This window comes from Macaca fascicularis, chromosome 11 (assembly GCF_037993035.2).
Source record: "Macaca fascicularis isolate 582-1 chromosome 11, T2T-MFA8v1.1".
Lineage (NCBI taxonomy): Eukaryota > Metazoa > Chordata > Mammalia > Primates > Cercopithecidae > Macaca > Macaca fascicularis.
In genome coordinates this window covers 110756396-110773099 of record NC_088385.1, presented here as the reverse complement: position 1 = coordinate 110773099, position 16704 = coordinate 110756396, and the positions used below count along the sequence as shown (strand labels likewise).

At 43.4% G+C, this 16704-nt stretch overlaps 2 protein-coding genes across 3 annotated transcripts in view; both read left to right on the top strand.

The window, feature by feature from the left end:
- LOC102145519 (putative tetratricopeptide repeat protein 41) overlaps positions 1–1918 on the top strand; it is a 72523-nt gene extending 70605 nt beyond the window's left edge. Inside the window, exons 14-15 of the mRNA XM_045365811.3 lie at positions 1031–1160; positions 1252–1918. Coding sequence (XP_045221746.2) covers positions 1031–1160; positions 1252–1915 — 794 coding nt within the window. The 3' untranslated portion in view covers positions 1916–1918. The remainder of the gene's footprint in view (positions 1–1030; positions 1161–1251) is intronic.
- A 2431-nt stretch (positions 1919–4349) lies between these two features.
- Positions 4350–16704, top strand: part of NT5DC3 (5'-nucleotidase domain containing 3) — a 73389-nt gene continuing 61034 nt past the window's right edge. For both annotated transcript variants that reach the window (XR_012420546.1, XM_005572054.5), the window contains exon 1: positions 4350–4660. Coding sequence is in view for 1 of the 2 variants with exons in the window: in XM_005572054.5 (XP_005572111.2) it covers positions 4459–4660 (202 nt within the window). In the remaining variant the exon portion in view is untranslated. The remainder of the gene's footprint in view (positions 4661–16704) is intronic.

Below are 16704 nucleotides of genomic sequence, written 5' to 3'. Positions count from 1 at the left end.
TAGAGACAGAGTCTCCCTATGTTGCCCAGGCTGGTCTCAAACTGCTGGACTCAAGCAATCCTACCTCCTCAGCCTCCCAGAGGGCTGGGGTTACAGACATGAGCCACCCACCGCACCTGGCCCACCAGTTGTTAATATTTTGCCACATCTGTGTTCTCTCTTTCATATACAGGCACAGACACATACATACATGTATTTTTTTCTGAACCATTTGAAAGTTAGTTGCAAACATGACACTTTTATGTCTAAATACCATACTTCAGCATATGTCTTCTGAGTACAAGGACATTCCCCCATATAACCACAATAATCAAACCCAGGAAATTTAACTATTGCCTAAGACTATTATCTAACTATAGTTCATATTCAAATCTCCCCAAGTATCTAGTAATGTCCTCTATAGCTGTTAACTTATTGATGATCTTGCATTGCATTTGTCTCTTTTAGTCTAGATTTAAGTACCTTTGTTTTGTCATTATGACATTGACTATTTTGAAGAGTTGAAGTCAGGTTCCACCCTCCCATCCCTATCCCAATGTCCTTCAATTTGTATCTGTCTGATTCTTTCTTTCTTTCTATTTTTTTGAGACAAGGTCTCACTCTGTTGTCCAGGCTGGAATGCAGTGGCACAGTCTTGGCTCACTGCAACTTCTGCCTCCTGGTCTCAAGCGATCCTCCCACCTGTCTCCCAAGTAGCTAGGACTATAGTCACGCGCTACCATGCTCAGCTAATTTTTGTATTTTTTGTAGAGATGGAGTTTTGCCATGTTGCCCAGGTTGGTCTTGAACTCCTGGGCTCCAGTAATCTACATGTCTCAGCCTTCCAAAGTGAATGGATTACTGGCATGAGCCACTGCGTCCAGCCTGATTGTTTCTTTATGATTAGACTCAGGTTAAATATTTTTGGCAGAATATTACAAATAAGTCATGTTCCAATGCCACTTTTTATAAATGTTTGTTATCCTTCTCTTTTAAATGTGTGAAGCCAGCAGTAATAAAAAGTCTAATATTCTTATTTTCAAATATCTAGCAGGTCAGTTATTGGCAAGTGACTCTTGTCATCACGTCATGATTGAGGCAGTAGGCTATTTGTACAGATCACTTGATTTAAGGGTGATCCACCTGGGATCTTCTCATTCATCAATCCATGGAATCCTGCAGTGAGTTTCTATTTCATGTTCCAAACAGAAATATGCTTCTGGTTATTCATGTTATATATATGACCTCTTGACAACTTTTGATCTTTTGCAGCCTTCTGAGAGAAATTGAGTGGATCCGGAGCCGGAGATGTTGGCCTCAAGGTATGAGCCAGCAACATTCTGAGGGTTCTAGGAATGGCTTCTCATTATGGGAGCACTTGCTTAAATTAAACTATCACAGTGCTCAGAGTTCTAATACAGTGAGCTCTGCAATGTGCATGAATGCAGATAAATTACACAGGGCTAGAAGAATGGACTTGGCACCTCAGACAATTTCAGATAAATCAAAATGTGCTGCTGGAAAAGGGAAAAAGAAACCCATTATTTGCATATCTGCTGAGGAAAAGATACAACGGAAGACACAAAATCATGCTGAAATATGGAATGGCTCAGGAAAGGAAGCATCAAACAAAAAGAAAGATTATTCCTCTAACATTTTATCTTTGGGTAAAATGAATGGTTTAATAAAGCTTTCAAGGCAAAGAATTTTGTTAGCTAAAAGTGAGAGTGGAGAAGGCGAAATCACCGCCAATTACCACCATTCCCTGCCACGGCCTCTTAGCACAAAAAACCCTTGGGAATATGAGCTCATATCAGAAAAGTGGCTTTTTCATAGCCCAGATTATATTTCGATACCTCAGAAGTCTTTTTTGCAGAGAAGATTTCACACTGAAACAAAACTGTTGAAGACCTCAGATGATATTAATAAAGAATAAAAATGTATCCTGGGCTTTTTGGCATCTGTTGTTTCCACTTGTCTTTAATTAGAACTCTTTTATTGGATATTTTCTTCTAAAATACACAGGATGATAATAACCAAGGTCTGGAAATATGATTATTTAGGCACTTAAACATTGTAACTCATTTTACTTAAGGAGAACAATTTTTAGGTGATTCACATTTCTATGGTAGGTAGAGCAATTTGATCTCATAGTGTTCCATATCCAAAAGTATACAGAAGCAATGTTATTAAAATTCTAATTGTATTATTTTTGCATTGCTATAGTTTATTTTGAATTTATGAATTAATTTTCCACATGAACAAAATTTACAATTGCTATCACCAACTCTTTTTATGATACACGAAGTAAAAAATATATAATTTGGCATGTAACTAAAATCATAAAGTGAGTTTAAAGTACCAGAGCTCGTATATTTGATATCATATCTGTTTTAAACATTTTATTGTCTCATTTTATCAGTGATTCGTAAAACATTAACCATTAGCTGTTAAGGATTACTTATTGGCTACTTTCTTCCCTATCACCCGCCTAAATCCTACATACTATATGTTAGGAAGCCAAATGGAAGAATGGGTTCAGTTGTGTGGTTTTAGGAAAGTTATCTCATCTTTCTTGGCCTCGGTTTCATTACTGTCAGCCCTCTGTGTCTGCAGGTTTGCATTCGTGGATTCAATCAACCATGGATAAAAATATTAGAAAAAAAAATCAACAATGAAAAGTAATACAAATAGAAAATGCAGTATCACAACTATTTACAGAGCATTTACATTGTATTAGGTATGAAAAGTAATTGAGGCCTGGTGCATTGGCTTGCACCTGTAATCCCAGCACTTTGGGAGGCCAAGGTGGGCGGATTGCTTGAGTCCAGGAGTTTGAGACCAGCCTAGGCAACATGGTGAGACCCTATCTCTACGAAAAAATACAAAAATTAGCTGGTTGTGGTGGTTCACGCCTGTAATGTCAGCTACTCAGGAGGCTGAGGTGGGAGGATTGCTTAAGCACAGAAGGTCGAGGCTGCAGTGCACTGCGATCATACCACTGCACTCCAGCCTGGCTGACAGAGAAAGACTGTTTTTTTTTTTTAAAAAGTAATTAAGATGGTTTAAAATATATAGAAGTATGTGTGTATGCAAATACTAGCCATTTTATATAAAAGACTTGAGCATCGCCTATTTTGTTACGTATGTATGGGGCAGGTGTTCTGGAACCAATTCCCGGCAGGTACAGAGGGATGACTATATTGTAAAACTGGAGAAATTATGAAGTCTGCTTTTCAGGATTACTGAGAGGATTGCATGAGATACTGCACACAGCAAGCCTTCAATAAATGGTGGTTTAACCCAGATGCCACCTTTTTCCATGAAACACCTCCAGACCCCTCCATCCCACAACTGGAGCATACACTAATGCCTTGGGTTATTTGTCTTAAACTGTGCTCCACCCATTTCACACAAGCCAGTATGGTCTCCTTGGCAGAGTGCCAGCCTTGACGCCTATTCCGCCTACTCCACCTGCACAGCTTGGAAAGTCCTTGCCTTCCAGCGATTTTCAGTAGGGTTCTGGCTGGGCCACATTAGTCTTTCCTGCAGAAGCTGTGTCTGACTCAGTCCACACAGAATTGCCCCCAGACAAGGAAGTTACTGTTCATTTGGCTTTAGTGGAACCACAGGCACAGGACGGGCGCAGCCTAGCAGGTGTAAGAGAAGACCTGTACACCGAGCCGTTAGCGTGGGCAGGGGCATGAGCTGGGTGACCGTGTTCCGAGGAGCTCTGTTGCCAGGCGGAAATCTAGGGTGGGGCATTGGCCTTCCAGGCTGTGTAATGGTAGTGCCCTTCAAATTTACTGAGGTATCAAGGGGCTGGGAATCTCCAGCCGACATCAGCCCACGAGTGGAGCCTCGGCCCAGCTACCCACTCACAGGTCCTGGATAAATATAAGCTGGGGATCCGGGACGTCCCAGAGGGGCCCCACGATCCAGGGGAGGTCCAGACTGCCATTAATTAGACTGCCAGAGGCCATTAATGCGGAGAGAGGTCACTTTCTGGGGCCAGGGCCAGGGCAGCTGGGGTGGGAGGGGCGCTGTCTGTGCGGCCAGAGCTGGGGGTCAGACCCAGAAGGCAGGGGGAAGGTGCGGCGGAGCTGGGCGGGCGGCGCCGGGGTCGTACCTCATCATTCCATCCCAAGTGGCCTGCGCGCCACCACACGGCCACCCTCGCGCCACTCTGAAATTGACCTCAGCAGGCTGGGCGTGAGGCCCTCGGCCCCGCCCCTCCCCACCCACTCCCCGACAGACCCCGCCCCCATCCGGCCCCGCCCCCTCCCCCGCCCACCTCCCGCCCCACAGCGGCTGGGGGGCGGGCCTGCGCCGCCACGTGTTCCGACGCAGGAGCGGCCCGCCTGCAGGGCAGAGCGCGGGTAGATCTTGGGCCCGGCGGCAGCAGTCGCAGAGCGGCGCGGTGGCGGCGGCGGCGGCGGCGGTGGCGTCGGCAGCAGGAAGTAGGCAGCAGGCAGGACCATGGCAGCGGCGGTGGTGGTGGCCCGCGGGGCCGGAGCGAGGGCGGCGACAGCGGCGACTCTGCGGGGTGGCTGCGGGACCGCGGCTCGGGGGCGGCCGTGTGTGGGCCCCGCCCGGCCCTTGTGCGCCGCACCGGGGACCGCCCCGGACATGAAGCGCTACCTGTGGGAGCGCTACCGGGAGGCGAAGAGAAGCACTGAAGGTGAGTAAGGTGGCGACCCCGCCCCGGCGTCCGGGGCCCCTCCTGCGCGCTCAGCTGGGAAGCGGGTGCCCTGGGACCCGGTCCAGCCTAGCTGCGGACCTCCAGGGCCTCCAGTCGCGAACCCCGGTGCCCACACCCTCAGCCGCAGGCAGCATCGCCCCTGCGAAGCGACTCGGGGAAACGCGGAAAAATGCACTCTAGAAACTTCACAACTCGCGCCTTTACCCTGCCGGGAAAGCTGTTGTATATATTCTTAGGATTTTTAGCCCGAAATCTGCATCTAAGGGGCTTTGGGCTGCGCGGAGCTGGAGTTCCGCACATCTCCCTTGGGAGTCGGCCACTCCCACGCACCGTTAGGTGTTGTTATTCATCAGTAGTAATAATAGTAACAGCCGACTCGGGCTGGCGCAGACATGCCCAGGAGCGGGGCTGCTGAGCAGGTGGCCGATCCCGAGGCTGGTCTGTTTTCCTTTTGGTGGGGGTGGTGGTGGGGTTGGAGAGGAGATGAGCTGAGCTGTGCGGTGTTTGAAAGAGGAGAGGTCCAGGTGGGGAAGGTTCTGGATTATCCATTAACCTCGGTGAGGTGGGGATTCTAAGGCCTTGAATGGGAACTTCATGGCCAGGTGTGCATAAAATGAGCTTGACTCAGTTGTTACTACTAATGAACTAATGAATACTAGTGCCAGGCACGTGGATTATCTCTAAATTGTTACAGTAGTCTACGAAGGAGGTTCCACATCCTCATTCTATAGATGGGAAAGGCGAGATTCAGGTTTAAGTGACCTGGCCAAGGTGACGCCTGAATTTAGGGTCTGTCTCAGCTCCTGACCCACTGTCCTGTTTCTTGTGCTCCGCTGACCATTTGGAAACCAATAATCCATTGTCGCTGTTGCTTCCAAGGAGGAGTCAGAATCGAAGTTTGTATACTGGTTACTTCTTATTGTGGAGGTGGCACATAGAGATAGGGAGAGATTATTGGGTGAACAAGAACGTTTGTATAGAATCAGATTTTCCATTTTTTGGCCAGAAGTCAGTTTAATGAAAAAAGCTAATTAGTAATTTTCAGAGGGGACGTAAAATGACTAGCAATGCAGAATTCTGTGAAATGGTGGCTTATTGACTTCGTTTCCCTTTGCCAAGAGTTAATTTTGCTTTGGCTTTTGAAGCTGTTGTGTGGTGTAGTGGAAAGAAGACTGGCTTTGGAGACATTGGGAATTTTGCAGGTCTTAAGCGATGAAAAAAATATAGAAGATTATCTAGCCCAGCTTTTGTGCAGGCAAGTTTTTTTTAACTTGTAATTCTTATTGAGATAATTGTATATTTACATGCAGTTTAAGAATTAATACAGGGGCCAGGTGTGAGCTCACGCCTGTAATCCCAGCACTTTGGGAGGCTGAAGCAGGCAGATCTCTTGAGCACAGGACCAACCTGGGCAACAAAGGAAAACACAGTCTCTACAAAAAATGCAAAATTTAGGATAGGCGTGCTGACTCACACCTGTAGTCCCAGCTACTTGGGAGGCTGAGTTGGGGAGGACTGCTTGAGCCTGGAAGGTTGAGACTGCAGTGAGTTGAGATTGCAACACTGCACTCCAGCCTGGGTGGCAGAGCCAAACCCTGTGTAAATAATAAACAGAAAAGGACTAATGGAGGGAGATCCAGCATACACTTTATCCAGTTTCTCCCAGTGGTAACATTTTGCAAAACAGTAATACATTATCACAACAGTATATATTGATACAGGCCACAGATCAGAGTGTCCTCATTTTATTTATACTTGTGTGTGTGCACATGCATGAGAGCACAAATGTATTTCTGTACAGTTTTCTCACATGTAGGTTCATATATCCACCACCAATCAAGGGACTGAACAGTTCATCATAAGGATTCCCTCATTCTGTCTTTATAGCCCCACCCACCTCCCCCCATCATGCTCTCCCTTGTCCGCAATCCCTGGAGCACTATTCTCCATTTCTAAAATGTTGTCATTTCAAAAATGTTATACTGATGGAGTCGTACACAATGTAACCTTTTGGAGTTGTTTTTTTCACCAAGTATAATTTCCTGGAGTTTTATCAAGTGTTATGTGTACTATATCAACAGTACATTCCTTTTTGCTGTGATTTCATGGTGTGGACATAACACAGTTTAACCCTTTGTTTAACCACAGATTAACTACATTGAACCATTTACCCATAGTTCAAAGGACATTTGGGTTGCTCCCAGTCTTTGGCTGTTACAAATAAAGATGTTGTAAACATTTGTGTACAGGTTTTTGTGTGAACATACATTTTCATTTCTCTAAATGCCCGAGAGTACAATTGCTGGGTCAAACAGTAATTGCATGTTTAGTTTTATAAGATACTGCAGGCAAAATTTTTGCCATCCTGATTTACGGATAAGGTTTGTTGCTTGCTGCCTGTGAGAACTGAGAGGTCAAAATAGGCTTGAGTTTCTTCATCTGTAAAATGGGGCTGCAGGTAGCACTAGCATCATTAGGGTTCAGGTGAGGAATGGATGAGTCCATCCATGAAAGGCGTTTAGGACAGTGCCCGGCGCATGAGACAGCCGAAGCATGGGATGGGGAAGATCACCATGTGATATGGTTTGGCTGTGTCCCCACCAAATCTCAATTTGAATTGTATCTCCCAGAATTCCCACGTATTGTGGGAAGGATCCAGGGGCAGGTAATTAAATTATGGCGGACCGTCTTTCCTGTGCTATTCTCATGATAGTGCTAAGTCTCATGAGATCTGATGGTTTTATCAGGGGTTTCTGCTTTTACTTCTTCCTCATTTTTCTCTTGCTGCCGCCATGTAAGAAGTGTCTTTCACCTCCTGCCATGATTCTGAGGCCTCCCCAGCCATGTGGAACTGTAAGTCCAAGTAAACCTCTTTTTCTTCCCAGTCCCAGGTGTATGTCTTTATTAGCAGCTTGAAAATGGACTAATACAGTAAATTGGTAGCAGTAGAGTGGGGTGTTGCTGAAAAGACACCTGAAAATGGTGAAGCGACTTTGGAACTGGGTAACAGGCAGAGGTTGGAAGAGTTTGGAGGACTCAGAAGACAAGAAAATGGGGAAAAGTTTGGAGCCTCCTAGAGACTTGTTGAATGGCTTTGACAAAAATACTGATAGTGATATGAACAATAAGGTCCAGGCTGAGGTCTCAGATGCAGATGAGGAACTTGTTGGGAACTGGAGCAAAGGTAACTTTTGTTATGTTTTAGCAAAGAGATTGGCAGCATTTTGCCCCACCCTGGAGATTTGTGGAACTTTACATTTCTAAGCAGCAAAGCATTCAAGAAGTGACTTGGGTGCTATTAAAGGCATTCAGTTTTAAAGGGGAAACAGAGCATCAAAGCTCTGAAAATTTGCAGTCTGATGATGCAGTAGAAAAGAAAAACCCATTTTTTGAGGGGAACTTCAAGCTACCTGCAGAAATTTGCATAAGTAGCAAAGAGCCTAATGTTGATTCCCAAGACTGTGGGGAAAATGTCTCTAGGCCACGTCAGAGACCTTCATGGCAGTCTCTCCCATTACATGCCTGGAGGCCCAGGAGGGAAAAGTGGTTTAGTGGGCCCGGGCCCAGGGTCTCCATGCTGTGTGCCTTGTGTCCCAGCCGTTTCAGGTTTGGCTGAAAGAGGCCAAGGTAGAGCTTGGGCTGTGGCTTTAGAGGGTAGAAGCTCCAAGCCTTGGCAGCTTCCAGATTGTGTTGAGCCTACAGGTGCAAAGAAGTCAAGAATTGAGTTTGGGAACCTCTGCCTAGATTTCAGAAGATGTATGGAAACACCTGGATGCCCAGGCAAAAGTTTGCTGCAGGGATGGGGCCCTCATGTAGAACCTCTGCTAGGGCATTGCGGAAAGGAAATGTGGGGTGGGAGCCCCCACACAGAGTCCCTACTGGGGCACTGCCTAGTGGAGCTGTGAGAAGAGGGCCACTCTCCTCCAGACCCCAGAATAGTAGATCCACCGACAGCTTGCACTGTGCACCTGGAGAAGCCACAGACACTCGACGCCAGTCGGTGAAAGCAGCTGGGAGGGAGTCTGTACCTGCAAAGCCACAGGGGCAAAGCTGCCCAAGACCGTGGGAACCCACCTCTTGCATCAGTGTGACCTGGATGTCATGCTGATACAGGATGCATAAACATTCATATGTCCAAAAATCCCAAGTTGAAAAAGGAAAACATTCCAGTTGAGGGACTTTGACAAAGTATATAACCAGTACTTCTCAAAACTGTAGGTCATCAAAAACAGGGAAGAGTCTGAGAAACTGTTTTAGTCTAAAGAAGCCGAACAGACATTACAACTAAATGTAGTCCTTGTAGAGACCTGGAGTCAAAGGAGATCATTTTGGAGCTTTAAAATTTGACTGCCTGGCTGACTTTTGGACATGCATGGGGCCCATAACCCCTTTGTTTTGGCCAATTTCTCCCATTTGGAATGGCTGTATTTACCCAATACCTGTACTCCCATTGTATCTAGGAAGTAACCAGCTTGCTTCTGATTTTACAGGTTCATAGGCGGAAGGGACTTCTCTTGTCTCAGATGAGACTTTGGACTGTGGACTTTTGGGTTAGTGCTGAAATGAGTTAAGACTTTGGGGTACTGTTGAGAAGGCATGATTGGTTTTGAAATGTGAGGACATGAGATTGGAGGATCAAGAGCGGAATGATATGGTTTGACTGTGTCCCTACCAAAATCTCAACTTGAATGGCTTCTCCCAGATTTCCCACGTGTTGTGGGAGGAACCCAGGGGGAGGTAATCGAATCATGGGGACTGGTCTTTCCCATGCTGTTCTCATGATAGTAAATAAGTCTCATGAGATCTGATAGGTTTATCAGGGGTTTCCACTTTTGCTGCTGCTTCATTTTTCTGTTGGCTGCCGCTATGTAGGAAGTGTCTTTCACCTCCCGCCATGGTTCTGAGGCCTCCCCAGCCATGTGGAACTGTAAGTCCAATTAAACCTCTTTTTCTTCCCAGTCTCGAGTATGTCATTATCAGCAGGTGAAAATGGACTAATACATCATGGGACCAGAGTTTGGACTTTGGTGTGTGACAGCCATGTTACTTTCCTCTCTGACCTTAGTTTCCTCCATTGCAATATGGAATTAATGTGGAGATTTTTAGTGTGTGCTTGGCACCCAGCAGAATCTCAGTGGATAGCAGCTATTATTAATTATGAAATAATTGTCAGCCTTAGCACATTTAGTAAGAGGTGGAGGTGGGTTATTTAGCTCTAGAGTCTGGGTCTCCTTGTGATTAGGGCAGTGCCATCACTAGCTTTGTGGCCTTGAGCAAGTCACCTAATCCCTCCTGGCTTTGGTTTCTGTCTCTGTAAAATGAGGCCACTGCACTGAATAACATCTAAGTCTTTTTCAGTGTTAGAAGTATTCAAGTGTTAGAGGTACAGGATTCGGCGGACCCTATCTCCTCTTCATGCCCGCAGCACAAATGCATGTGGTCCCTATTACCCCTGAGAATGTGGGGGCATTCATGAGGCTTTTTCTTCTTTGTCTTGTTCAGGACTGCACCATTCCTTCTCCCCTCTTTTTGAAGTCTGTGTGAATTTATGTACCTAGCTTGAGTTCATCCAACAAGCATTTATTAAGCACCCAGCAGTGAGTTTGACGGCTGCTGGTTCACAGTCGGATGAGTCTGATAGGGAGGGTTCAACAGTGGCTGAGTTATTGCCTGTGGAGAGCTGCGGACCAGTGTTGCATAGATGGGGATTCTGGTAAACAGATGAATGACAGTTTACCTCCGGGGAGACAAGCAACGAGGCCCAGGGGCTCAGGGATGCAGGAAATGTGTCTCTGAGGCTGACCCTTGAACTGTGTCTTTTAGGAAGGCGCAGTCAGAAGAAATACTGATGAATTCATTTAAAACATATAGATCTCCCCACCGCCAGTTGCAAGAGGACAAAATAATTTTATTTTCTCACTTTCTGTCTGGCCACTTGATCTCTTTCCTTCATCCAAATAATCTGTTCAGGTGTCTTCCCTTTGAAGGGCTGCCAGAGTGAAGCCTGCACAGGGGAAGAATGCTTTTTAAAGCTTTGTTTTACCCTTTCTCTTACATCCTTCTTGTCATTTTAATTAAAAAGTTTTTTTAAAAACTTTATTTTTTAGATCAGCTTTAGATTTACAGAAAAATTACATAGTGTCTATAAGCCCTACAGCCATTTCTCTTATTAATCTCTCACATTACTATATTTGTCCAAATTAATGAACCAATACTGATATGTTATTCGTAGTTTACTCAGATTTCCTTAGTATTTACCTACCCTCCTTTTTTTCTTCCAGGATGCCATCCAGGATAGCACACTACATTTAGTTGTCATGTCTGTGTGGCTTCTTTAGGCTATAACAGTTTCTCAGACTTTTCCCTGTTTTTGATGACCTTGACAGTTTTGAGGAATACTGATTACATACTTTGTAGAAAGTCCCTCACTTGGTATGTTTTCCTTTTTTCCTTTTTTAACTTGGGATTTTTGGACGTGTGAATGTTTATGCATCCTGTATCAAACTCAACTCAAAAAAAAAAAAAAAAAAAAAAAACGGCTTCTTTATATTTTTAGGAAAAGAAATACTGGTTTAAACCTCTAGCAAAAACGTCAGCTGCTGCAATTTCCCCCTAGAGCAGTGGTTCTCAATGGGAGTTGGAGGGGGCAGTTTTGTCCCCCAAGGGATATTTGGCAATGCCTGGAGACCTTTTTGTCACAACTTGGGGGAAAAGGGGTGCTGCTGGCCTCTAGAGGCCAGGGTTGCTGCTAAACATCCTACAGTGCACAGGGCAATATCCCATAACAGAATTATCTGGCCTCAAATGTTGGTAGTGCCAAGGTTGAGAATCCTCATTCTAAAATGATTCTAAGAAATCTTTGTGTGATTATAATTGAAAGGGCTGGATATACTTGTGTGTGATCTCTTCTTGTCTGTTGTGCTTTTATGTTGCATGTGTCTTCTTTGAACTCAAGCTCTGGCCTTCCAGGTGTGCTCGTCAGATACTTGGCCTGTCCTGTTAGGTACAGAATGGAAGCCTTCGTACTCCTCTAAGATGGGTCGCTCCAACCTTATGTTTTGTTAGTCGCACGGATTTTTTTTTTTTTTCCATTAGAATTAATCTTGGAGCCTGGTTTATTTAGAACGTTTCACTACTTGGCTGGGGTTATAGACTGTATTAAGTTGTGGAAAGAAGTATGAGGATTAGTTAGAAGCTTTTATAGCGTGTTGAAAGATTTATTCAAAGTTCTGGGTGGAGACCATTTACTAACCAGTCAAAAATTATGTACTGTATTCAGTGAGGACTGTGTCTACACGATGATGTAACTTAGCATGTATAAAATAAGCATAAGACACAAGGATAATAATCATTCTATATAATATATAATATTAAATACAGTAAATATAAGCATAAATTCCTCAAGGAACTGCATTGGGTTAAAGACACTCTTGAGATAATTTTAAAATTAAACCAATTATTTCTCAGACTGTTTCACAGTCTTTTGAGAGATGTAGTTAAAGAGAGGTAGAAAATACACGTTAAAGAAGCTTCTTTGTAGCTGGGCTTTTCAGAGCTAGCTTTGGAGCCAGTGAGTCAGAGCCTTTAAAATGAATGAATCTCCAAAATGAATGACGGGGGGAAGTAGGTTTAGTGCTTCCCAAGTAAATTTGCGGAGGCCCCTTTTTGAGGTGATAACTCTATTTTGAGGCTCTACGGAATATACTTGGGAAGTTATAATACTATGCCTAATAAGAACATATGTTAATAATACTGAAAGATGCTTCCTTATACAACCAGAAATGTGTTTTTTCTATGCAGCAGGGATATAGAGTAATGGAGTCATAGGACCCTCCCAGAATCTGGAGAAAGCTGTTTTGTCTTTATAAAATGACACATTTGCACTATTACATATAATACTTGAGCACACACGAACGATTTTGTGTATAATTTCAGGGGATTCCAGGGGCATCTTAGTGTCTTCTGATGACCCAGTGCTCATTTAGTTCTTCTGTTACTCTTTAGGAAAGTTTGAAGGATTGAGCTGTTATGCTCAATGATCCTTATGGAGGCAGAGCTCAGCATGGAGACTGTTTTCTAGATTTAAATTTGCTGCTGGGGTCAAGAAGCCTGCCTGGAATAATGATATTTTTTGGCCTGACTTTTGCTGCTGAGTGTTACGGTTTTCTGTAACTGTCATGGAGGTGGCTGACTGATCTACCAGTTGAAATCTAGAGTTCGTTTTCCCATTTCATTAGGGTATAAATTCTGGGTAGGGTAAAGAGGAAGTTAAAAGGAAATTAAATACTTTTTTTTTTTTTTTTTGCCATCTTTTGAAGGTAAGTCAAATTAAAAAATTCGGTAGTGTTCAAACTGGCACATCGGAATCACCTGGGAAGCTTGTTTAAAAATGGAAATTCTGAGGCTCTAACCCTGGAGATTCTGATTCCTAAAATATGGAGGTAAGGCTCAGGAATCTACATTTTTACAGACTGGGTTTACAAACCAATCTTTTATTGAACTCTTAAAGACATGTGGAAACAGATATCCCCTAACCTTCAAGAGTTCTTTTGTACTTTGGCTTTCAGAAATCTGGCAGACTAGGTAGTCTAAAAACCTTTTTGTATAGAATACCCACATGCTGAAAAAAATACAAAGGACCTTCTCTTGAAGTCATAACTGAACTCTGAGAAACTGGAGAAATCTCAAGGACTAACAATGAAGAGGAAGCCGAGGCCAGGTGTGATGGCTCAGGCCTGTCATCCCAGAGCTTTGGGAAGCTGAGGTGGGCATATCACTTGGGGACAGGAGTTTGAGACCAGCCTGGGCAACATGGTGAAACCCTGTCTCTACTAAAAGTACAAAAATTGGCTGGGTGAGGTGGCATGAGTCTATAATCCCAGCCACTTGGAATGCCGAGGCATGATAATTGGCTTGAACCCACGAGGTGAAGGTTGCAGTGAGCTGAGATCACACCACTGTACTCCAGCCTGAGTAACAGATTGGGATTCTGTCTCCAAAAAAAAAAAAAAAAAAAAAGAAGAGGAAGCTGAAACCAGAATGATGACCAGCCTTGAAAGTGTGACCATTCTGGGAACATCTGTTGCCTGCTGGGAGGGAAGACTAGGCATTGGGCACGCGCACACGCGCGCTCTCTCTCTCTCTGTCTGTCTGTCAGACGGAGACTCTCCTGTAAACCTGGTGGCCATGGAGTGCTTCCTTCCATGCAGGGAGACAATAGAGAAACTTGTCTGTTTTAGTCTTTGCTCTAAATATGTTTTCTGTGTTTTCGAGGGCAGGTTTTGGAAGTCTCCCATGACCTTGTAATCATAGGGTTGTCCTCACATGGATTTGGGTTTGAATTTATTGTTCTTATATTGTCTGACAATCTGTATGAGTCCAATCTTACATTGCTATGAAGAAATACCCAAGACTGGGTAATTTATAAAGACAAGTGGTTTAATTGACTCACAGTTCAGCATGGCTGGGGAGGCCTTGGGAAACTTAGAATTGTGGCAGAAGGCACCTCTTCACAGGGCATCAGGAGAGAATGAGTGCCAGCAGGGGAAATGCCAGATGCCTATAAAACCATCAGATCTCTTGAGGTTCGCTCATTATCACAAGAACAGCATGGGGGAAGCTGCCTCCATGATTCAGTTACCTCTTCCTGCCCTTGACACATGGGGGTTATGGGGATTACAATTCAAGGTGAGATTTGGGTGGGGACACAGAGCCAAACTATATCACAAATCCAACTGAGAAACTGAGTGATAGTGATCTGGAACTCCTGGTAGAAGTCAATGCAAACTCTCTGGATAAATAGACCTTAAGCCCAGGCCTCCCAGGATTCTCAAGATTAGATCTGAGCTTACAATCCAAAATTTAAGAATACACAAATAAGCCACCATAAGGGAGAACCAGCAGAATCAGCAGACAGCACAATTAGTATGAGGAGGACTTAAGATACTAGAATTATTAGGTAAAGAATATATGTAGTGCTACCTAAGAATGTTTGAAACTTTTGGAGAAATAAGATGAGATGGAAAATGTGAGCAGAAAATAAGAAGCTACTAAAATGATCAGGCAGGTTTTAAAAAGAACCAAATAGAAATTTTAGAAATTAAAGTTTTAATCTTTAAAATTAAAACTTTTGGTGGAATGGTTTTAACTTTCAGATTGGAAAAAAGAAGAAAAATTAATGGTCTGGGCGATAACTCTGAGAACATTATCCAGAGTATAATATAATCAAAGAGATGGATATTATGAAAGCAGTTGACAGACTGATAGTGTGAGATGTCAAACATATGTCTAATTGGAGTTCCAGCAGGAGACATTGGGAAATGGGGGAGAGAAAATATTCAAAGAAAAAATTGCTGAAAAAATTCCAAAACAAATGAAAGACAGAATCCTCAAACTTAGAATGCAAAGCAAATCCCAAGCAGGATGAATAAGAAGTAATATATACAAAAGACAAAGGAAAGACCATAAAAGTAGCCAAAAAGACCCAAAGGCAGAGTAGTTAAGAATATAGACCATGGGCCGGGCGCGGTGGCTCAAGCCTGTAATCCCAGCACTTTGGGAGGCCGAGACGGGCGGATCACGAGGTCACAAGATTAAGACCATCCTGGCTAACACGGTGAAACCTCGTTTCTACTAAAAAAAAAAAATACAAAAAACTAGCCAGGCAAGGTGGCGGGCGCCTGTAGTCCCAGCTACTCGGGAGGCCGAGGCAGGAGAATGGCGTGAACCCAGGAGGCGGAGCTTGCAGTGAGCTGAGATCCGGCCACTGCACTCCAGCCTGGGCGACAGAGTGAGACTCCGTCTCAAAAAAAAAAAAAAAAAAAAAAAAGAATATAGACCATGGAGCAAGCATACGTGGGATCAAATCCTAACTTCATCATTTATAAGCCATGTGACCTCGGGCAAATGATGTGTCTATGTGTCTCAGTTTCCTTATATGTAAAAAGGGGTTAACAATAATACCTGTCTCTGAGGATTGGTAGGTTTAAATGAGTTAATGTATGTAGAGTTTTTAAAATAGTGCCTGTTGCATAGTAAGTCCCTTGTAAATGTCAACCACAATTATTGATGGTATTATTACCACGAAGGACTGGGAGACTGATAGACTTTTGAACAGTGATAGCAGACCCTTCAAGACAGTAGATCACTTCAAAGTCTGACAGAAAAATGTTAATTTAGAATTGTATGTCTAGTTCAATCATCATTTAAGAAAGAATGTGAAGACACTTTTTTTTTTTAAAATTAAAAGCTAAGAGCTTTACCATCAAGGAACTCACTAAAGAAACTTCTAAAGGATGTATATGTGTCAGGAAAAAAAAATTTTCCAAAGGTCTTAGATGCAAGTGAAAATGGAGAAAAAAGAAATTGGTAGACATGTGAATAAATCTAAACAAATATTGACAATGTTGAAATCAATCCAAAAGTGGGTCGGAGAGAAGGTAAAAGACACAGAAAAAGCAAGAAATAGTATAGAATGTGATGGGGAAAATAATTCTAAATATATTAATTATCATGATAAACTCAGATTAAAAGACAGATTGTCAGATCAGATACAAGAAACAGTCCAGCTGGATGCTGTTTATAAGAGATGTACTCCAAAACAAAGATGTAGAAAGGCTGAGTTTTTAATAGAATGGGAAAAGATATCTTGGGTAAATGGTAACCAAAGAAAACCAGCAAGTTATTAATATCAGACAAATATTGAAATGATGTTAAAGGGAAATACATACTATTAACTGTAAGAAAGGTTGCAAACCACAGTTCATGGGCCAGTTGTAGCCTGATGTCTCTTTTTGTATATTAAGTTTTATTGGAATATAGCCACACCCATTTGTTTCTGGTTCTCCTGGATGTCAGAGGTGAGCAGTTGCAACAGAGACTATATGCAGATCCCCAAATATTTTAACTGGCCCTTTATAGAAAACATGTGTTATCTGCTGAACTAGAACTACAGAAATATACCTACATGGGTGACTCTCACAAGAATAATTTTGAGTAAAAAGAAAAAAGCAAGTTGCAGACAT